The sequence below is a fragment of the Brachypodium distachyon genome, chromosome 1 (genome assembly GCF_000005505.3).
Source record: "Brachypodium distachyon strain Bd21 chromosome 1, Brachypodium_distachyon_v3.0, whole genome shotgun sequence".
Taxonomy (NCBI): Eukaryota; Viridiplantae; Streptophyta; class Magnoliopsida; order Poales; family Poaceae; genus Brachypodium; species Brachypodium distachyon.
Genome location: NC_016131.3, coordinates 35,553,673 through 35,577,663, shown reverse-complemented (window position 1 = coordinate 35,577,663; position 23,991 = coordinate 35,553,673). Strand labels below are relative to the sequence as shown.

Here is a 23,991-nt window from a genome sequence, read left to right as displayed (position 1 = left end):
CGAGGAGCCTGAACTGCGCCACGTACTGAACAGCTGGAAAGATTGAAGTGTGCAAGGTACCATGGACGACGGTGCGAGGCGGAATAAAGTAGGGATCAAGAGAAAAGTTAGATTAGGTTTTGAACCACAATGAAAAACGTTGTTGGCGCGATGGGATAAATTGCTTTCTCGTGGGATGTCTTTTTTCCTTCATGTTTTTCATTCGAGAAAGTCTATTTGTGTCTATGTAACTACTACATAATGGATCATTAGTAACGGGCGTAAAATGACATCAGTAGTGGACGTCTCACCCGCCGCAACCTTCATGCCCGTGATGAGGTGCAAATCATTGGCAGACAGGCCACCCGTTATTGATGGGGCGCCTCATCAGTGGCGGTCACGCCACACACTTGACACTGATGGGATTAGGAAAAAATAAAAAAATAAATCACAAAAAAAAATCGAAATAAATCGCAGGCTTGTCAAAGCTCCGCCGCCGCCGCTTTGGGCCCCACATGCGACGCTACTCCTGCAAGCGCCGTTAGTCTGCCAAACGGAGGTTAGGGTTCAATTCAGACTTTCCCTAAAAGATGAAGGTTTAAAGTACAAATCCTGACCGGGATCATAATTTTCCTAGCGTGCCAAACAGCTTCATGGTCAGAATTGATCGGGATTGAAAAGGTCAGGTCCAGATTTCAGGAATTAAGAAGTTAGAATTCATCTTGGACGTCGTCTTCAAGTACACGGTTGGAAACGGACTTTTCTCTTTTCATTATCTACTGCAACACGAGCGCCATGCATAGTATCTGGATAATCTATTGGCCGGCGGCTAATTTGCCACTTTGCCAGCAAGGCTTGTAGCATCTTGTGAGTAGAACTTTTTTTTTCGGGAGTTGTTGTGAGTAAAACTTTGAGAATAGGGAGCTGTGTTGTTGGCTTGTTGCTATACGTGTGGTTGCGAAGAAGTGTGGACAAACTATACCCTGCGCCCTTAAAGAGTGTCCACGCTTGGTGGCAAAGACGTGTCGGATGACTTTTACACGAATCGAGTGAACTTTAATAAAACAAAGCTGTGCTGTTAATAATTGTTAATACTATTATACTAGGAATAGGAAAGTACAAGAGGATGGGTTGATCTGCCAACTAGAACAGCTTCTAACGTGGACGAAAAGTAAATGGCACAAAGCAAATGCAACAAAGAAAAGAAGGCATCGCGTATCTCTCACTTTCGTCATGGTGAGAAGAAAGAATACAGCTTTAAAGCTAGGCACTCTGGTCATGCATTTTGAAAACAATATACCTGACACTAAATGCTTACACCCTTTGCAATTCCACCAAACGAATCTCGAATAATTGGATGCCAAAGGTCCAAATAGCACCTCGTAGCAATGTTCAAAAAATTCTTCTATTTACTGCACAACCACTCAATCAACAGTGCAGGCCATGTAACATTTCGTCGCCTCTGTCCCGTTGCACGTACCTAGTGTGGTGACAGCAATTTCGACTGCAAGTCACCGTTGCGCTATAGACGTTGCCGGGGACAACGACGCCGACCTAATCACATCCGTGCGCTCCAGTACGCCAACGCACCTCGTCGTGGACTGCCGTCCGAACCGTATCGGTGACGGCGGTTTCGACCGGACCACCAGAATTTCCAGCGTCTCGGACGATGCCGAATGAGCGAGTGGCGCCTGCGATGGAGATCTTGACAGGATGTAATCACTTGTACTCGCCGTTGGCATTGGTGATGCCGACCTGGACAGGATCACCTCCTCCTTCGTCCCGCTCGCAGCCGAAGAAGAGCTCCCGATCCTCAACGGCGATCGTGCCAAGATGTCCGCCAGGATCCTTGAAGCCGACGACGTAGGATGCCGCTCGGGAGACACGCCGCAGCGTCGCAGCTGCGGCAGCGGCGGCGAGAGCTCGCCCAGCCGCGCGCCGGCCTCTGGCTCCGGGTACGCCCGGCACACCGGGCACGAAGAGCGCGTGCGCAGCCAGACGTCGATGCAGCCGCCGTGGAAGAAGTGCTTGCACGCCGGCAGCACGCGCACCACGTCGCCGTCCACGAGCTCCTGCAGGCACACCACGCACTCCACCGCCTCCCTCCCCTTGCTCCTGCTGCTGCCAGCGCATCTGCTAAGCGATTGCGGCGTCATGGGCGCCGCTCGCGATCTGTAGGTGAAGGTGGGGAGAGCGGTGATGTCGTCCATGCTAAGCCCGAGGTCGTCGGAGCCGAGAAGCGCGCCGTGGCCGGCGCCGGTGCCGTTCCCGTTCCGCTCGCGCCACTCGCGCAGGACCGACAGGCCGTAGCGGACGGCCATGTACAGCAGCACGCCGACAAGGACGGTGATGATGATGTACAGCAGCGTGAGGTTGGAGCTTGTTGTTGTTCCGGCCGTGGCCGTGGCCGGCGCGTCGATCGAACTAGTGTCCGGCGTTGACCCGGTGCTCGACGACATGGATGTGGTTAGGACCTCTTTGGGTCGGACGACACGACTTGCTGAAGAGAAGGTTTCTAGGACTAGGACACAAATGGATGTTGTGGAACAGTCGATGGAGCTGTGGTTGACGTGGGACGGGACTAAAAGGAAGCAAGGATGAATGAAAGCGAATGTGCGCCGCACTCATCATGCTAAATTTTCAGTTGGGCCGCTAGCTGGACTCTGATTGGGGCTGCTAAATGTTTTTGGAATCTGCTGTTGCTGCAACACCCCTTTTATTGTTTCTGCTCTGGAACGTGGTGTGGACATGGTGTAGGGTTGAGCAGGTACTACCAGTTTTCTTTCATTAATCACTTTTTAATTCAACTAATTAGTATGCTTGACATGACAATATTCAACGCTGATCTGTGGTGCAGCGGTTCGGGTATGATTGGTGTACGACACCGATTGCTGTGAATTGTTTGGTGTCTGATGCTGTTGGATGATGTGCGGATAGGTTTGAGGTCAAGTATTTTAAATTTTTTGAGAACAGGTTTGAGGTCAAGTTGGCAGCGAACTATTAGTTGGGTGCAAAATGAGCTGAAAGCAAAAGGGTTTTAATTTCCAGCAATATGGAATCGAAGCAATTGGCATTGTCTTTCAGATACGAGAACAGTGACCATTTTTTTCCGATGAAACATAGCCACGCTGGTTTCTATTCATCGAGGAACAAAGTCCAGGATACAGGAGATAAGAACTTACAGCGGTGCCTTTTTAAGGTGTTGTTTCATCACACACAATGAAAGGACTAACTAGCAGCTGTCCAGTGTCCACTGCTCTCCTAGGACTCTTGCGCCAAGCACGAAGATCATGAACCATCTGCGGCCATCGAGATCGCCTAGCTTGGAGCTGAAAGTTATGTGATTTCGTTCCTTCGATTCGTGCCACCACAACATGATAACTAGGGATGACCAGATCTTGCACTGCAGTTTTGCTAAAGCTTGTATTGAGCGCCGAGACTAGCCTTGGGCCCTTCAGGCCTTCAAGGTTTTCCACAAGAGCATCAGGAGCCAGCTGAGCCTGCAGACCTGCAGCAGGTTTAATCGTTGAAGTCGTTGCATGCCAAAACAGAGGAGGGAAAAGAGCAATGAGCCGACACGTTCATTTCATGGATGAAGGCAGTTTCAGGTGGCGAATCAGGGATGGGAATTGGGCAAACGAGACCCAATGTGTCATGGGCCGTCCAAAGAAATCAAGAGGAATGGGCCTGTTAGGTTGGCCCTAATTAAAGGTTGAGAATTGGCGGTTTTGGAGACTAAAAGAAAAGGTACTCCATTCGCTCAAAAAAAAAAGGTAGTTTTGACCGTACGAGCCTAGCATGTTAGCTGAATTCTTGTTCCAAGAGAAATTTATACCAATATATTAAATTGGAGTTGGTGACGATGGTATGGGCGACGCGGTACGTCACTTTAAAGAAATGACGAATCTGCCACCGCTGTCCCCACGCGCCTATTAATCCTGGCTCCCGCGGTTCTCGAGCACAGAAAAAACACGTACCGCCAAAAAAAACAACAAAGCACTCATCCTCCTCTCCTACGAATCTCACCCCCAACGCCTGCCCGATCCAGATCTTGTTACCGCCCTTCGGATCTCGCCAGCACCCGCCGCCGCTCTTGGTCACCTCCACCAGCTCGTACGCGTCGGCGGTGTCCGTGTGCGGAAGGCGGCTACGCACCTGCGGCTCCGACGCACGCCCCGACCGCCGCCTCCATCGGCTCGTGCGCGCCGGTGGCTCTCGCGGGACTTGGATGGCGATGGGACGAGCCTGAGGCCGGGATGGCGGTGGCCTCGCGCAAGGCAGTAGGGGCCGCGTCGGCGCGAGCTATCGGTGGCCCTTCCGACGGGCAGCGCGCGGCGACCAGTGCCCGGACGCGATGTGTGGGCGGCGTGCGGGCGCGGCGAACAGGCGGACAAGACTGCGAGAGGGCACAGGCGGGCAGGCGTACCGGGCGGCGCGCGGGAGCGGACGGGCGGGAATCTACGGGCGGAGGCGGTGCACCGCACAAGCGGGCGGCCATGCATGGCGGCGCGATGTTCGGTGGCAGGATGAATCGGGATGCGGAGAGGAGTTTGCACTGAGGGTGGATGGAGAGAATAGTCAGAGGGAGAGCGAGAGAAATTGGGAGAAGTGATTTGAGAAATAAAGTACAGAGTAGGAGTAAAAGAGAGCAGGGCAAGAATCCATTAAGCAAAATTTTATACTGATGTTTGCTTTATGCGATGGCTGCTGCTGTTTGATGTCTTGATCGATATACTGATGCCAGTTGTTTAAATCACCACCACACGGGAGGTCGAGCGGCTTGGACGGATGGAAGTGATAAACGTTATCATTGCTACATGTTCTTCATTATTCATGATTATATTAAGAATCACTTCATGAATTCAGCAAAAAAGTTAAAATCGCTCAGACATGACTTTTCAAGTGAGGTGTATGAAAGGGCATTTCTCTCCTAAGCTGTTTTGGTGGTGATGACAACGTGTTTTGTGGACTAATCATGCGTTAAGTTTTTCAAATTTGATATCAAATGGCGTAAAACGATTAGATGCCCTCAAGATTGGAAAAAAAGCGTAGTGGAGTTTAGCGGTTTTTTCGTTTATTGAGTCGTAGGAACTCCGTACTATTAAGAGGGAGTTCACATGGGATGGTAATGAGTGAATCGCTTTTCACATACACAAACATACATCCTGCATCCTCTTAAAGCCTACCAAAAAGTAAGAGAGAACAAATTACTTTATCTAGCTGTTGTGCGTGTGTATGCCCAGGTCCGAAAGTTCCGCTAGAGTTCCGGGCGACCGGAACTTCGACCCTACCTCCGGACCAGCTCTGCGACGCTACTGGAATCTAATATGGATTTCCGGAGGTTGAGCCGAAACTGGGCCGGAACTCGCAGTGCATAACGGTTAGATTTTGGGAAGTCCATAAAAATAACCCTTCGTCCCCAACGGGTATCTTCCCCGAGCACGAAGCCAAGAACAGCCCCCTCTCACCCAACTCCATAAGCTTCAATCTATTAGATCTCCCTCCATAGAGCTTCCTCGTTAATTCTTTGAGGATTGGAGGAGAAGAGCTAGATTTAGGGGTTTTTTTTTACCGGCAAAACGGCAGGAGAGGCTCCTCCCGTGCACATATATTAAAGATTAGAACTGTACAAAATACATGCAGAAAGAAAGAAAAGTGTCAGCCTCCTGAGGGTCACTCCTCAAGTTACAAAGCTAGCTGTTGTACAAGTTGATGAAGGTTAGATTGAAACTGCTCTTTTGAAGAGCGAAAGGCTAACAGCTGCAGCTCAGTCTTAAGCAAGGCTCTCCAGGTGGACTTCTCAGGAGGGATGTTATCAAAGAGTTTGGCGTTTCGGACTTTCTAGAGAGCCCAGGCGGCCAGCACAAAGAGCTCCCAGAACAACCCTCCTTGCCAGGAAGATTTAGCATGCATGAGACGATCTGCCGGCATCAAGTTCAAGTTCCAATGAATGCCAAGATCTCCCCAACAGGCCTGACTGAAAGAGCAATCAAAGAACAGATGATCAAGGTCTTGTTTCGGCGGTGAGGTACAAAGCAAGCAATTCCATCCAGAGTTGATGTTAAGATGACGAAGCTTTAGCATGTTCATAGTGTTCAATCTATCCACTAGGAAGAGCCAAGCAAAGATCTTGTGCTTCATGACACATTTCGATTTCCACAGGTTCAAAAAGACTAGGTGCTTGGGCAGAGTGTCAAAGTAGTGGGTGTAGAAGCGACCTGCCGAGAAGGGTTTTTGCCAACTATAAGTCCAAACATCGCTACCATTCGGCTATAGGACAATGTGCTCCAAATACTGCCGCAGTTCGGTAAACTCATCAAAAGCAAGAGCAGACAGAGGAGCTTGCAGAGAAGGGGCGTGCAGCACATCCGCCATGAAGCTTTGCACTGAGATATCCTCCTGAAGTGCAAAAGAAAAAACCCTGGGGAAGTCTCCTGAAATAGATTTAGGGTTTCATCAAGTCACAAAGTTGATTCACCTTGTTTCTCTTGTGGATTTCGTTTCTGTTGGGCATTTGGGAGCCCTAGACGGAAGCGGTTGTCTTGATCTCTCCCTTGGTGTGAGTAGCTCGGGAATTGGATTGGGAGCCTCCAATTGAGTTGTGGACCTAGCCCGGTCAAGTTTGTAAGGGATTGGACTTCGCTTCCAAGTAAGCCACTAGTGGAACATACCTCACCTTTGTGGTGTTGTGAGAGCTCATACCACCTTTGTGGTGTGGTGAGTTGGAGAATAGAGTGAGCTTTTGTGGTGCCTCTACTTTTGTGGTAGAACACTCCTCCAAACGGAGACGTACACCGACCTGAATAGGTGGAACTCCGGTGAAATCTTCGTCTTCACGTGTGGAATCATTTTCCCCTTTACATTCTTGCTATCTATTGTTGATTCTGCACTTCATACTTGGATTGCATTCATTTTAGAGAATGCAGTGAGCCTTAGGTTTAAGTGCTTTGTATCGTTCAAGAAAAAAAAAGAAAAATTAAAATTTGTTAGTCGCCTATTCACCCCCTCTTTAGCCGACCATATCGATCTTTCAGTGTATGTGACTATGTGAGAACAGTGATAACTTAAAGGTAGAGAATAAAAGATTTGATGATGTGCCACTTTCTTTTTACACGGGTATAGAAATAAGCAGTGGCGGATCTAGGTTTTTGAGACAGGGTGGTCCAATGTATAAACTTTTGTCCCAATATAAATTATAACCAGCAATTTTTTATCTCAAATATACTAGTAGTATTGAATTTGGGAAGAGAAAAAAACGGCATTGGAACAATTTTGCGATAATTTTGAGATAGTATTGACGAAGCGTATGTTTGCCGTCCGCTGGCAGTCAGCGACGATGATGACGAGAAATACGATGCGATGTTAGCTGTTCATGCTCGTCTGCTCGGCAAAAATACGATACGATGCCAACTGCTCGTGATCGACCGCCAGGCTGCTACAAGGCCCGATCTAATGTGGTGATGCATACACTACACAACAGAAAGAAAACGAGAACTGGCCAGGAATATGGGTTATTTGCTTGGGCTGATTTTTCTTTTTTGGTGGGTTTAAAATACACTAGTGTATATGTATACGGGCTGTATTTTCAAGGTTGTCCATGGACCACCCTGGCCACCATATGGATCCATCGGTGGAAACAAGACATGTGCAAAAGAAAAACAGATCAGAGTATAGCTTACGAAAATAAACATATCATAATCGTTATATACATATGTGCTCATGAAACACATCAACATTTAATTTGACATTTTGATACAATTTTCTGTTATTCCGTAGCAACGCACGGGTCTTTTGCTAGTAGAGTATAGTTTTCGACTTTTGGTTTTATATATTTACAGCACGTTCTTTAGGGAAAAAGTACAGTATGGTTTTCGGCATCTAAACGTCTGCCGGGTGCGAACCTGTCGTCACCGGGGAAAGTGAATTGTACCGTGAAATTTCACTGTCGGGCGTTCTCGGCCAAGTCGCGGACGGCGACATTACCGAATTCACATCTGTCGTGTAGATCAAAAGCTCCGAGTGCGCCGGGGACCTGATTACCGGAGATGACGACCTCGATGCCCCAAAATTATCCACCCGTGACGTGTCGCCACCCTTGGACGCCGCCCCGCACCGGCGCAGCTGCGTGAGCGGCGGCGACAGGGGCGCCACGCCCAGATGGACTCCCTCCGGTGCCGGTGCCAGGGCCGGGCTCGCTCGGCAGACGGGGCACGACGCGTGCGACAGAAGCCACACGTCGACGCAGCTCGCGTGGAAGTAGTGCTTGCACGACGGCAGCATGCGCACCAGCGCGCCCTCTCGGAGCTCGTCGAGGCACACCGCGCAGCTGTCGGCCGGTTTGGCCTTGGCCTTGTCACCGCCGCCGTGCCAGCGGTCGGCGGGTGAAATAGCGTGGTACGTGAACGTTGGCAGCAGGGCGACGTCCTCGGGAGCGAGGCCGAGGACTCGCTGCTGCTCTGGGCTCGCGGTCCCTACGCCTTGCCCGGTGGCGGCGTCATTCCTGCGCGCCAGGACGCCGGCTCTGATGGAACAGCTGAAGTAGATGAGGCCGAGGAGGACGATGGCCACGAAGACGCCGATGCCCGTGTACTGCAGCGTCGTGGACGCCGAGCTGCCGGGCATTGCTTGCCTCACTCTTTCTGTTTTTTTTGTTTTCTGAAAGGTGCTTGCCTCACTCCTGTACTGCCTCCAGGAGGAGCGATTTTGCAAAGTCCGTTGCATTTTATTTGTTTGTTGAGGTCGCTGTACCAGTGTGATGCATGTGTTTTTTGTGTTAGGACAAGCCAGGCAGGTAGGCGTTCATAGGAACGTGGTATTTTGATTTAGACTAAAGAGTTTGTTAGTGGATACGCATCTCCAACCTTTATTTTAAATGATACGAATTAGTATTCTGATTATATATTTCGGACCCCTTTCAACTCTGATTCGTCTGGATGATTGCTATTTTGTGGCCATGTACCCAAAAAAAAAACTCTAAGCGCCATGTGCACTATATTATCTGGAATGTCGATATGAAACTACGTCTTTTACGAATTGTTCTACCACAATCAAGTTTTTGTCAACTTAAAAAAAGAACATTAATAACTGTACGGTGATGAATATCATCGAGTCCGTTCTCTTTTCCAATACATGTCGTTCGGTTTGTAAAATCAAGTGACTAAAATGTACATTTTTAAATGGAAGATAAAACTTTTCAGGACTCTTCATTCTTTTTTTTAAGGAGAACTCTTCGTTCTTGGATGCACACAGATACGCTATATTTAATAGCAGGTGTGTCCGTGCGTTGCTACGGGTCAACAAAATCACAAACTATTTTATTTTATTTTTCTGTGTAGGCAGCTCATGACACCGTCGAGGTCGGCATGCGGGTGTGGTGGCGTCGGTTGTAAGACGGAGGAGGAGAAATCGTGAACAAGACGGGATGAAAAAAAAAACGGGCAGTGGCATATTGGTTGTAATTTTAACAAAGTTGACCTACGGCGCCCAACCATCACCACCAAGTCTAATTTAATAGATAGTAATAGAATATGAGCATTCCACTACATGATTTCTCTCAACACACGAGCATGCCATCTCATTAAGTCATGGATGGGCTTTTTCCATGTCTTCATTTATATGTTTCATTAATCTATCAATTCGAACCATGCCACCTTGTTCATCGGCGGCCAGAGGAAGAAGACGCTTCCGGCTGGGCGTGGGCTGAAACCAATCGTTTTTTAGGAGATCGGGTTGCTTGTTCGGTTCGCTTGGGACGCTGAAGATATTGGCATTTCTCGCCCACGAATTCGGATCCCTGAAAAGATTTTTTGGATGAGCACTCGTCTGCGGGGTCTATTCTGGTCAGTTTTTTTCTACCGAATTCTTAAAGCGGCGGTTATTTTTTAGATCGGGCCTCTTTTCGGTATGTGATAGAGTTACTCTTAGGCCGGTTAAGACCGGGAGATGTTTATATCATCGACTGCTTTTCTCATTTCATAGCTGACTGAGGTATAGAGAGATCATATAATTACTTTTAAGGGTCATGTTAAATAATATATATAAAAAACTAAAACGTGTGTTTTACAACGCTAAAATTAAAAGCACCTAAGAGCAACTCTAGCCGCTCCCCTAAAGGCCCCCTAAACGGGCTTGGGGGTTGTCGGCGCGTAAAATGCGACCCAGCTGGCCTCCCCAAAATGTTTTTTTAGTTGGCGCGGCCTAGAAAGTTAGCCGACGCCCCCAGACCGAACCCAACCCACGGGGAGACGAGCGGGGGCGCCGCCGCCTTGCGTTATTGCGACGGGCCCGCCTTGTCAGCGGCTATTAATCGCCCTCACCGGTTTCCTACCGGCTTCTTCTCGGCGCCCAAGACGATTAATGTCAGTCGACGGGTCAAGGCCCGCCGGTTGCCAGGTGGCCGCTCCCGCGCAATCCCGATGCCCATTATCGCCACGTTTACCCCCCCCGCCGGTTCGCGTCCCGCCGCTATAAAAGCGGCCGCCCCCGGCGGTGCTCGGCATTCCCCTCGCCGGTCCCTCCTCCCTCGCCCTCCCCTCTCCTCGCCCTCTCCTCTCCCTCGTCCACTAGATGGCCGGCAACAACTGGGACGAGCGACGGTGGCTTCGCCTGATCGAGGCCGAGGCGATTCGGTGGGCCGGCTCCCTCTCGCCGCTAAACTTCCGCCTCCCCCACAGCTGGCAGCTCAGCTGGGGCAGTAGGCCCGTCGCCCCAGTGCCGCCGGGGGTGTGTCGGCGGGAGCGCATCTGGGCGCACTTCGTCCACGCCCTGACGGCAGAGCAGCAGGCTTCGGCGGAGGGGGACCGCAAGACCGGCACCGCATGGGCCGGTCTCTGCGCCGACGAGCACGAGCGTGCCGTTTGCGATGTGTCGCACACGATGGTGCGGAACAACATCGACGGGCGGCGAGCCTTCTGGCGAGGGAGCAATTAGCTGCGGCTCGATGGAGGCACAGCCCTCCCTCCTCCAACGGCCGGACGCCACCGCTACCTGGGCGGTGGGACCAGCTCCTTGTCGTCCACCTCGGTGGCGCGCACTCCCCGGCTCATCTTTTTCTTCGTCGGCCCGAGCATGGTGGGCCAAATCAGCGCTCGTCTGGCCGAAGCCGGAGCCGGAGGACTGGACGCCTCCTCCGGAATATGAGAGCGCCGCCATCCAGCACCGTGGCGACAACGACCAAGAGGAGTACCCGGGTCAGTGCGTCGCCGAGCGCGCCAGCCAGGAGGAGGCGGAGCGGTAGGCGGTGGACCGGCGTCGGCTCCTCGGCTATGCGTTCGAGGCCAAGGTCGAGGCCTGGCTAGCCGATGAGGCGGCCAAGGAGGCGGCGAAGCCGGCACTCGCGCCGGTGAACCACGAGCCGGGTGTCATCGTCCTCGACTTGGACGATTACTCTGGCTTCAACTTCGACAGCTCCGACGACGGGGACAACGTGGGCAATTCGTGGATTAACCACCTAGATGACTAGGTTTTTTTTAGGGTTTTTTATTTCTGTGCCCCTCATCCCTTAGTTGTACTCAGTTATACCCGAGGCCAAAAACAATGCTCGCTTCTAGACTTGTTCGCTTTCTGCTTCCTCGCAAATGCCCTCACGGAGCACCTGCTAACGGTCAAGCCCCTTTGACCGTTTGCTTCCGACGGGTGGGGCCGGAGCCACGTTTCGGGCATGTGGGGCTGCGAGGAGAAAGTGCAAGAGGGCAGTGCTTAACGGGTCGACTGAGCTTACATGCGTGCCAACACACGTGCGTCCTGACAGGTGGGGCGTTCATCGTTAATGACAGGTGGGCCGAGGAAAGGCGGACCGCTGGGGCCGAGCTAGAGGATGACAGGTGGGCTGAGCCAAAGGATGACAGGTGGGACGAGGCTTCAGATGACAGGCGGGGCGAGTGTCATCTTTCCTTACATGTGGAGCCTACTTGCTCTCCTTTACTCTCACCCAAATCCCGACCAAAACCCTAAATCGGCGGAGGACGGCAGAGGCGCTGCGGCTAGTAGGTGTGTAGAAACGAACGGGAGGCGGCGATGGCAAGCACTAACCCACCTCCATACAACAACGTCAGTAGCTGCCGCTGATTCGCGGAGGAGATATTTTGCCGCGGGGAGCCTGATATCCAGCCCGATGTGGCCGAGCTAGTGATTTCTTGCACCTCCGGAATGGAGGAGAAGGCGGCGAGGCTGCGAGGTAAAGCCATCGTTGCTACCATCCATATAGGATCGACGCTCAATCCGCCGGCCACTTCGGCTGAAGAGGGCATGGCAGCTCTCATGCAGCGCTGCAACTTCAAAAGGGGAGTGCGCATCACGGTATTTCTTGCGCCCGGCAACTTTCTGATTCGCTTTGATTCGAGTGATGATTGCACGGCAGCGGTGATGCAATCGATGCGCATCAGGTGCATTGCCGGTGACATCTCGTTTTACCGTTGGACCTCCATCTTTTGTGGAGAGGAGTCAAAACTGCCTTTTAGCTGTGTTCTTAGCTTGGATGGACTGATGGAGGATGCGCAAGAGCTGGAATTTGTGAAGAATCTGATTAATCAGCTAGGAGGCGAGTTCGCGGCAATTCTTCCTAGGTCTGATCCGCGCTGCGTGAAGCTCAGGGCATGGATGCGTGATCGTTGTGCCATCCCGAAGCGGTTGCTGATGAGAGTGCCTACTTCGGCCAGACAACCAGTGATGCGGGGGCACCTAATCTTCACGACGTAGGATCTCCACGAGCACGATAACTAGTGCCACCTGAGGGATATGGTGATGAACACCGACTCCAACCAACGACACTCTAGGGTTCCTAGCTGCGAACAACCAAGATGATAGTACAACCTGACGATCTTGAGGCCAACCACCGCCTATGCAATGGCCTGCAACAAGTATTCGCCCAATCACACTCTAAGTTTTCAATCCACACAACCACGCACGAAGTTGGAAGCACGGAGAGGCTGCCGTCGAACGACGACTTCGGCAATCTCACAAGGCAAGTTTTACAGGAGCAAAGGGGTAGAGAACTCTCAAACAAGATTCTGGTTGCTCATAGCTAACCTATTCTGAAATCAAATTGCCAAAAAGTTGGAGAAGAAGTGAGGGAAGGGGTACTTATACTAGGAACACCCCTCCTAGTTTTGGTGTGAAACCAGTCCAAAGTGTGGACTCAAAAAGGTGGTAACCAGCTTGGAGAAGGGGGCAGCCACATGGAGTCTCGCACAGCATTTAATGCCCTGAACAACTTGCATTGAAACTCACGTATCTTTTGACTCAGGGCTTCAAATGACGTGCCGTTTGATTTTCCTGAAAGTAGACTTCATATGCTGTCCATCTTTAACCTCCAAATGTGCTTGACACGTCCATAATCATGCGCAATGTTGCAGCAAGGTTGGTGACGAATTCTGGAGTTGCTCGTGTGTCGTTTGATGGTCGGGGCAGCATGCTTGACTTCGTGTTGTGAACCTGAGCACAAGTAGCACACTAGAGTTAGGTAGTATAAAATTCTCATTGATATTATCTTTAGGAGCAGCAAGGAGTGAATTCACCTCTTGTTGTATTTGTTTAGCACGGCTCCTTGTCATGTGACCCAAGTATGTCTTCTTTGTTGATGTTTCAACTTTCAGCTGTGATTCTTCATGAGGAGAAGATGATAAATGAGTTGAACCAAGGATGTCCTCATCATCCTCCCCCTCTTCAAAAGGAGTCGTCCTCGACTCTTGATCCTCTTGATTGATGCATGGAGATAGATCAGCAACGCTGAATGTTGGACTTACACCATAATCTTCAGGAAGCTCGATCTTGTAAGCATTGTCATTGATCTTAGACAACACTTTGAATGGTCCATCTCCTCGAGGGATTAACTTGGACTTGCGTTTTTCTGGAAACCGATCTTTGCGCAAATGTATCCAAACCATATCACCAGGCTCAAATGTCACCTTCTTGCGGTTTTTATTTGCCTTTGCTGCGTAGTACATGGATTTCTTCTCAATCTCTTCATGTGTCTTCTCATGAATCTTCTTCACATATGCAGCACGCTTCAAAGCAGCCATATTTGATCTCTCTTGCAATGGAAGTGGCAGCAAACCAATTGGTGCAAGTGGTTTGAATCCATAGACCACTTCAAACGGACACATGCTTGTAGTAGAGTGAACTGCTCTATTATTTGCAAACTCTACGTGCGGCAAACAGTCTTCCCACTCTTTTATGTTCTTCTTGATCATTGTCCGCAGCAAAGCTGAGAGTGTATGATTCACCACCTCCGTTTGGCCATCAGTTTGTGGGTGACATGTTGTTGAAAACAGCAACTTTGTTCCTAGCTTGGCCCACAATGTCTTCCAAAAGTAGCTCATGAACTTCACATCATGATCTGATACGATGGTCTTTGGCATGCCATGCAAGGGCACAACTTCCCCAAAAAACAAATCAGCAACATGTGAAACATCGTTGTCCCTGTGGCATGGAATAAAATGAGCCATCTTTGAGAATCTATCCACAACAACAAAAACAGAATCCCTCCCTTCTTAGCCCTAGGAAGTCCTAAAACAAAATTCATGCTAATATCTTCCCAAAGAGCATTTGGAACAGGTAGAGGAGTGTATAAACCATGGGGGTTCAGTTTAGACTTAGCTTTGTGACATGTGATGCATCGCAGCTCATATGTCTTCTCACGGCAAAAGTGTCCCATTAATCCACCTACATGTGATTCCTGCAACAACAACAACGGTCTAACAGAAGAATCTGGAACACATAGTTTGTTAGCCTGAAAAAGGAACCCATCATGCACATGATACTTATCCCATCCTTTCTCATCTTTGCATTTATCAAATGGTTTTGAAAAATTATGATCAGATGCATACAAATCTCTCAAACTTTCAAGTCCAGGCACTTTAACTTCCAGTTGATTCAAAAGAACATGCCTACGAGACAAAGCATCCGCAACCAGATTTTCTTTTCCTTTCTTATATTTCACAACATATGGGAAAGTTTCAATGAATTCTACCCATTTATCATGTCTTCTATTTAGCTTAGTTTGGTCTTTCAAATGTTTCAAAGTCTCATGATCAGAATGTACAACAAATTCTTTAGGCCATAAGTAATGTTGCCAAGTTTCCTTATCATACACAGAATAGTTCAACTGAGCACCATTCAACTTTTCACTAAAATATGCTACTGGTTTTCCTTCTTGCATCAAAACACCTCCAATACCAATTCCACTAGTATCACATTGAATCTCAAAAGTTCTAGTGAAATCAGGTAAAACAAGCAATGGGGCTTGAGTTAATTGTTTCTTAAGTTCAAGGAAAGCATTTTCTTGTGATTCACTCCATTTGAAGGCAACACCTTTCTTTGTCAATTCATTTAAAGGGGCAGCAATGGTGCTAAAGTTTTTGACAAACCTTCTATAGAAACCAGCAAGACCATGGAAACTTTGGATGTGACTTATATTGATAGGAGTTGGCCAATTCTTTATTGCTTCCACCTTGGACTCATCAACTTCAATTCCCTGTCATGAAACAACATAGCCAAGAAAAACAACCTTGTTTGTGCAAAAGGAGCACTTCTCAATGCTAGCATATAGTTTTTCTGTCCTTAGCACATTCAACACTTGTTTCAAATGATCAACATGTTCCTCTAAGGATCTGCAATATATGAGGATGTCATCAAAGTACACAACAACAAATTTTCCAATGTAATCTCTCAAACATGGTTCATTAATCTCATGAAGGTACTTGGTGCATTAGTTAACCCGAAAGGCATGACTAACCACTCATACAACCCAAACTTGGTTTTGAAAGCTGTTTTCCATTCGTCTCCTTCTTTCATTCTAATTTGGTGGTATCCACTTCTCAAATCAATTTTAGAAAACACAATAGAGCCACTCAATTCATCAAGCATATCATCTAACCTAGGAATAGGATGACGATACCTAACAGTTATATTATTGATAGCTCTACAATCAACACACATACGCTATGAACCATCTTTCTTAGGCACCAAAATCACAGGTACAGCACAAGGACTTAAACTTTCTCGCACATAACCTTTTTGTAGAAGTTCTTGTACCGGTTTTTGTATCTCCTTTGTTTCTTCAGGATTGGTGCGGTATAGGGAGGTCGATTCGGGAGTGTTGCTCCTGGAATGAGGTCTATTTGATGTTCAATACCACGTAATGGAGGAAGAACAGCGGGTACCTCCTCAGGAAATACATCCTCGTAGGTCTGCAACACATCACAAACAACACTAGGAAGAGGAGTTAATTCGTTAGCTGAAAACAAAGCATCCTTGTACATGAGTACAATGACCACTTGATCTGGGTTCAGCCTCACATCTCTCATTTCAGATTTGGTGGCTAACATGACTAAGCTCTCTCCCTCTCTTTTATTTTTATCTCTCACATTTGGCTTGTGGCGCTCACTCGCTGTTTTGTGGATGTCTCTCATATTGTTTCTCTCTCCCTCTTTACTACTTCCTACTTTCATTTCAAAAACTTTTTGCATGTGCTCAGCCATGATTTGTTGTGGTGTCATGGGTCTAAGCACTAAATCCTTTCCCTTCCACTTGATGGTGTATTGGTTAGTTCTCCCACAATGTTGAGCTAAAATATCATATTGCCACGGCCTTCCCAACAGCAAGTGGCACACCTTCATGGGCACAACATCACACTCAACGGTGTCAACATAGTCTCCAATCTTGAACTGCACCTTCACCATGTGTGTGATTTTCAGTTCTCCACAATCACTCAACCATTGGATATGATATGGGTGTGGATGTTGCAGTAGCTTCAGCCCAAGCTTATCACACATTTCTCTACTAGATTGTGGCAACTCCCACCATCAATGATAACTTTGCACACCTTACCATGGACCTTAGCTCTTGTTTGAAATAGATTGTGCCACTGTCCATTCTCAGCTTCTTTGATCTGAACACTCAAAACCTTTGTGACAACAAGAGAAGCACCTTGCTCAAAATCACAATAGGTTTGATCCTCTTCGGAAGCTTCACCATTCTCAACTTCTTCTTCTAGTTCACTACAAGATTCATACTCTCCATTCTCTGCTATGATCATAGCACGCTTGTGGGGCAGTCCTTTCTCATGTGGCCACGTCCACCACATGTGAAGCATATAATGTCACTACTTTTACCGATGGAACCAATGGAAGATGATGTAGTGGCTGTAGGTTTGCTCTTCTCTTTCGCAATTGATGTCTCATTTGCACCCATGGCTGCACGTGTATTGGACTTGTTTCCACCACTAGAACTTGTCATAATACCACGACCAACATTAAATTGTGGCACAAATTTACTCCCACTTGAGGTAGAGCGAGCTGCAAAGGAGGTAGTCTTGTTTTGCTTGGAGTCTTCTTGCAATTGACGTTCAGCCTTGGAAGAAAGATGTACCAACTCCATCACATTATAGTATGGCTGCAAGTCAACAACTCTCTTCACATTAGGATTCAGCCCGTAAAGAAACCTTGACATGGACTGCTCCTCATCTTCATGCACATTAGCTCTTATCATTGCTTTCTCCATCTCCTTATGATATTCCTCAACGGTTAATTTTCCTTGCCTCAAATTCTGGAGCTTGTCAAATATGTCACGCTTGTAGTGCCTTGGGATGAATATAGCTCTGATCTCTCTCTTCATTTCAGCCCACGTAGCAACAGCAGGTTCTCCTTCTTCTTCTTGCTGATTCTGAACTTGCTCCCACCATATTAGAGCATAATCTTCAAACTCAAGGGATGCCATTGCTAACTTCTTTTCTTTGGAATAGTTGTGCATGCGGAAAATCTTGTCAACCTTTAACTCCCATGTGAGGTAACTTTCCGGATCAGATCCACCATCAAACTTAGGCATGGTAAATTTCATCTTACCAAACCTTTCCTCCTCCTGATGCTCACGACCATAGTTCCTTTGCCAACAAAATCTCCCATTTCGGTGCAGCCCATAGTTATCTTCATCAAACTCATCTTCACTATCATCACGGTGCAGATTTTCTCTCTGGCGATCTCCTCCTAAACCACGACCACCAGCAACTTCGCCACAACCACGACCACGAGCAGCAACACCACCATTTCCACGTCCGGGACCGGGAGGTCTCATGCCACGAGGTGCAGCATGCTGTTGTCTTCTTGCTCGTGCATCCGAGGCTTCAGCTTCGTCATTGGTCTCGTGCTGCTCATCACCATGAACACTTGCATCTTGAGGCTGTTGACGTAACTCTCGAACAATGCCAGCAACAAGATCAGCCCTCATAGTGGTCATATTTTGAGTGAGCTGCTCATTGACATTGTCCATAAGATGCTGCAAATCTTCGGACATCTTGTCTTGCTTCTCTTCAATTGGTTGAAGGCTGTTTCGGAACTCTCGACGAAGATGATCACGCAAGGCGTTGAAGTGCAGCCTTGTGATGGGCTGATTGAGGTGCCCTTCGCCCTCAACATCAATGTCATCACCTGCCATGGTTAGTAGTGCAAATCCCTACACTAAAAGAGATATGTATGTAGATGTGTGTAACAACTCAACCTCACATTCTCTTACCAACCGAAGCTCATGTAACTTCCAAGTGAGTGAAGATTCTGGCTCAACCGTGGGGTTGGTGATTGGTTTTACAAAGAGTGATAATCAAGCGAATACCAATCGAGGATTGCACATGCAGGGGCTATTTTGGTGGAGCTTGGGTGGGGTATATATGTAGCAAAAGAAACACAAATCTGCAATCTGGATGTTGTTAAACCAAGTAATCATCGAAACAAGATTCCAATGCCTTAGTTGCTAAACAAGATGGAATTGAGGACTAGCAACACACACAAAGGAATCTGATTAGCTGCAAGCAAGGATTTGGAAAACAACACTTGATTTTTGTCTCAGCTCTTATAACACAAATTGGGGTCAAACAATATTTGAGTGAAGGACAATCCCAGATTTCTCTTCTTTCTTTCCTGCACACGCTTTTTCTTGGACAGATCTTTCTTTCTCTCTTCTTTTTTTCTGGGATTTTTTTTTGACAAACTTTCAACTAGGTACTTGGATCTGGACACACACTTTGGAATCCTCACAAGATTTACAAAGGGAAAACACAAGAATCCCAAACACGAGCTGAAACTTTGGAGCAGCAGAGTAACAGGAACAGATCTGACTTTTGGGGTTGGAAAACAAACTGGAACTCAAATCTAACAACTACCACTGGATAGATCACCAAGAGAGATTTCCAACAAGTATAAGAACAACAAAAACAGACTCCGGATTACAAAGATAAACACAATTTGGTGGAGGGGACAGATCTGAAAACTGTGACGAGAATGAACACAAGGGAAGAACATATGATGAGGAAAAAGCTTAGCAACCAAAACAAAAGATCTATTGGACAAGAACTTGATAAAACTCACTAAACAACAGATCTAAGGCTGCAAAAGGCTAGGTAAAGGTAATCTTTTTGTGGGGCAATTTTCTGGACTATAGGAAGACCAAGAACATGAACTAAACTAGGGGTACAAGATCCTACCATGTCAACTGAAGCTCTGATACCAAAGATGATGTAGGGGCGCCCGATCTTCACGACGTAAGATCTCCACGAGCACGATAACTAGCACCACCTGAGGGATACGGTGATGAACACCGACTCCAACCAACGACACTCTAGGGTTCCTAGCTGCGAACAACAAAGATCATAGTGCAACCTGACGATCTTGAGGCCAACCACCGCCTATGCAATGGCCTGCAACAAGTATTCGCCCAACCACACTCTAGGTTTCGAATCCACACAACCACGCACGAAGTTGGAAGCACGGAGAGGCTGCCGTCGAATGACCACTTCTGCAATCTCACAAGGCAAGTTTTACGGGAGCAAAGGGGTAAAGAACTCCCAAACAAGATTCTGGTTGCTCATAGCTAACCTATTCTGAAATCAATTTGCCAAAGAGTTGGAGAAGAAGTGAGGGAAGGGGTATTTATACTAGGAACACCCCTCCTAGTTTTGGTGTGAAACCAGTCCAAAGTGTGGACTCAAAAAGGTGGTAACTGGCTTGGAGAAGGGGGCAGCCACATGGAGTCTCGCGCGACATTTAATGCCCTGAACAACTTGCATTGAAACTCACATATCTTTTGACTCAGGGTTTCAACTTTCAGCTGTGATTCTTCATGAGGAGAAGATGATAAATGAGTTGAACCAATGATTTCCTCATCTACCAGCTCCTCAATATGCTGATGAGCTCATTAATGATTCAATTGCAGCGGGGGTAGAGCCAGAATCCAGACGTGCTGTGTTGTTCGGGGTCATCGTCCACGTCCATGAAGTGGTCGATAGGTTTCATCTTCTTACTGATGGTTCGGACCACAACAACAGGGACTATTCTGATTCTTCTTCAGATGATGAAGCTTATCTGGACTATGGTGGTTCTGGAATACCGCGAGGAGATATCATTCGCCTCCATGAGTTCCCCTATTTTGCTGGTGCTGTAGATGGCTCAGGTCCTCCAAAAGGAGGGGTTAATCCATGTTGATGTTGTGTTCTGTTTAATCCATGTTTATTTAGATGTATGTTGTGTATGCATTAGTTTGTTGTCCGAAAACTACCTATTTGTACTGATCAAGAGCAGGTTGTTGCTCTTTATCTGAACCTATGCCTGTACTGTTATCGGCACTTACTATTTCCTATGAATTTCTTCGCAATTTAACTTCCTCCAAATTGATTTTTGACTGCACAAATGAATAGCGAATGGAAAGTTATGCGAGATCACTAAATTTCAATACGTTTTGAGAAGGTTGACTTTGTTAACCATGGAATTTATAGCGACATTTGGCTGTCCCAGCCCACCCAAATGGACAATTTTGGAGCAAGCTTAGAAAGTGACCTTGCTCCAAATTGATTTCAGACTGCACAAATGGAATCAGAATGGAAATTTATGCAACCTGACCAAATTTCGACTTGTTTTGTGAAGGTTGACTTTAGTTGACCAGGGAAAAAATAGCCACATTTCGCTGTCCCAGCACACCAAAATGGCTGCAGTTGGAAGAACTCCCAAGATTCGACCTTCTCCAAATTATTTTCTGATTGCACCAATACAAATTACATCAAAAGTTAAGAACACTGGTGAAATTTCAAAACCATTTAAGAACACTGGTGAAATTTTAAATCCACTCAAATCCATTCAAATCTGCAAAAGTAAAGAGTTTTTTTGAACTTTTCTTCGAGGAGTCAAGTATTAACAATGTTTGCATACTTCCAATAGCTGTTCCACAACTTCAAATCATGCATGTCGTATCATTTTGGCCCAAACACAACAAATTTAACTGAATTTGAAATTCAAAAAAATATGAAAACACGTCCAAATTGAAAATGGTTTTTTGCATACATGCAATACATACCAAATGTGCTTAGTGTGCCAAATTTTACAAGATTTGGACTAAGTTTGAAATCGAAATATCAAAATGAGTTCATTTCTCTAACATCTCCCTGAGGTGTTTCAAACACCTCAGGGAGATGTAGAAGGTGCAATGTACATGAAGTACATTGTGAAATTTAGATAATGCTCTGGTTTTTTTACGTGATGAATGTATCACTAAAAATTGACACTTGCAAAAAATCATAATTTCAGACAACTATTTCATATTATTAACATTATTATACTATTGATGTCGGAGCACGGTCTCTGGCACCGGGGGTGCCGAGCACCCCCTTTTTGGTTCGGTGGAGGGTGAGGTGATCGCTCTGGCGATCACCGGCGCGGCGATAGACACGAAGTGTAGACACAAGAATTTTACCTAGGTTCGGGCCACCCGGAGGTGTAATACCCTACGTCCTGCTTTGAGCTGTATTCACAAGTTTGAGTGCGTACAGATCACCTGGGGAGTTCCCGGGTTGGCTACTTAGGTGAACGTTGTGCTATGTTCTAATCACTCGGGTTGGAACCCTTTGACCGGTGGCATTGGTCCTCTTTTAATAGACAAAGGGAAACCACGGGTGCCAATGCATGTAGCGTGACACGTTGCCTAGACGCGTGTCACAGGCACACGAAATACACTTTGGTTGATCCGCGCTGGACGCCATGCAGCGCCCTGTCTACTGTACATGGTAGAAAAATGGTTCGCAGGGTAGTCGCCCTAGCCTTGTTCAGCAAGACTAGGCCTACCGATAAGACTCCTGTTGGTGCATTAAATGCATTGTGTCCGCCGTCTTGTCCTGTCTTCACTGTTCTGCGGGTCCCGCCTGCATGCCCGAGCGCGGGTTGCTAGGGTGCACCCTCCAGGCTAGCGCACCTGCTAGTTGCCGGGAGGCGTCCCTTCGGCTTCCCGGGACCGGGGTATCCTTGGAGCATCTTGTACTCGGCCCTTAGCTTCACCTTCACTAAGGGTCGTCTCCTCGAGGCAGGCTTCCCAGACTCATCGCTTCCCGGGAGGCCTTCCTGACGGGGCTTCGTCACTGGCGACCCACGCGTCCCATATCAGTGGGACCCCGTGGGCCACTGGTACGACAGTAGCCCCGGGCGTGGGCCGGCAGCCTTGAAGCTCCCAGCAAGTGTTATCCTCGGTCGGTTGCCGGGCTACGCCCTATCCGACGCGTGGGTCCCAAGAGGGAAACCCCCTGGCACCCGGCCTTGCGGGCCGCGTCTGCAGTTTCACTCCTCTGAGCAAAACGGTCGGGCGCAAGATTTTGTGCCTTATCCCCCTTTATCATAGGGAGTTAAGGCCACGTCGCGCACCCCCCTCTTAATCACCGATTCTTTAGGGCTCTTTATTGCCGATCGTGGGGGTGTCCGTTGCAGTCCGCCAGCACCGATAAATACCGAAGGCCGGCGGCGGGCACTCCCCATTGTCTCTCGCTCTTGCCAGTGCCTCCTCCCAAACTCCCCGCGCCCCAACTCCGACGAAATCTCCTCCTCACTTCCGCCGATGTCTTCCAAGGACTAGAACCGTCCCAAGGGGAGCACCATCAAAGGGGAAAGGCGCGAAAAGGCCGGCAAGAAGGAGCTGTCGGACAGAGTCCGGAAGGATGACGAAATGCGAGCTAAGTTCTCTTTCTTCTCCCCCGGGTACAATAGCGAGGGAGTCGACAAGCTGGTCTTGGCGCTGGCCATGAAGCACAACGAGCACAGGCCTATGTGGGTCCTCCCCGTCGGTGCGGAGCGCGACAGGAACTACTTCTGGATCTTCGGGAGGTTGATCCTTGCCAGGTTCGTGCCGCCGCACTCCTACTTTCTTCCAGCCATCATGGAGACCTACGGGCTCATCATGGCGCAGCTTCACCCCACGTCGTTCTTCACATTGGATGTTTTCCAACACCTCTGTGAAGCGTTCGTGGGGGTGATGCCGTCGGTGGTGCTATTCCGCCACTACTACTACCCGAGGGTGGAGAAGAAGGCTCCCTTGTCCTCGGGGGTAGTGTTCGGATTCCGTGACAGGATCAAATCGGAATTCATCGAGCTGGGGAAGAAAAAGATTGAGCACGAATGGCGCCGCGACTGGTGCTGGGTGCGCACCGACGAGCTCCAGGAGTTCCATGAGGAGCCCCTCGGGCCTCTGAAGGGCTCTGACGACTGGACGCTCCGCGACCAGAAGGACAAGGAGTTGGCCCCAATCCGTGCGAAGATCAAGGCGCTCAGTGAGGCTGGGCTCACGGACACGGATGTGGCGTGCCCCTTCATCGGGAGGCACGTGGCCCCCCTACAGCGGCGCTTGCATCCGGCGTGGATGTACACCGGGGCCGGCGACCGGACCCAGCTGTAGCGCACGGACCTCCTCCCGGAGGAAGTGCAGTTCTGGGTGAAGGGTATCACCGGCGAGGACAAACCTTATCGGCTACTCCCGCTTGAAGCGCACCCCCTCCATGCCGGGATCCCGAACACGGGAGCCCGGGATCTACCACTCTGCGATGAATGGGGATCGTGGAGGACACCTCGGCGCAACCCTCCCCCCCGCAGCACAGGCCCCAGAAGGGCAAGGAGCCGGCTGCCGACTCGGGGAAAGGGGGCCAAGGTCAGGCCTCCGCCATGGCGGAGGACTCGGACTCCGACGACTCCTCGCGAGGTGTCGGAGGAGACCTCAGCA

At 48.6% G+C, this 23,991-nt stretch overlaps 2 protein-coding genes across 2 annotated transcripts; both read right to left on the bottom strand.

Moving 5' to 3' along the window:
* Positions 1 to 1,169: 1,169 nt before the first annotated feature.
* Positions 1,170 to 2,646, bottom strand: LOC100825366 (E3 ubiquitin-protein ligase ATL15). Its single transcript, XM_003560647.3, has one exon. The coding sequence runs from the start codon at positions 2,436 to 2,438 to the stop codon at positions 1,491 to 1,493; it is 948 nt and encodes a 315-aa protein (XP_003560695.1). The 5' UTR covers positions 2,439 to 2,646; the 3' UTR covers positions 1,170 to 1,490.
* Positions 2,647 to 7,857: 5,211 nt separating this feature from the next.
* Positions 7,858 to 8,601, bottom strand: LOC104582170 (RING-H2 finger protein ATL67). Its single transcript, XM_010231529.1, has one exon. It carries the CDS (start codon positions 8,599 to 8,601, stop codon positions 7,858 to 7,860), a length of 744 nt encoding a protein of 247 aa, XP_010229831.1.
* Positions 8,602 to 23,991: the final 15,390 nt, after the last annotated feature.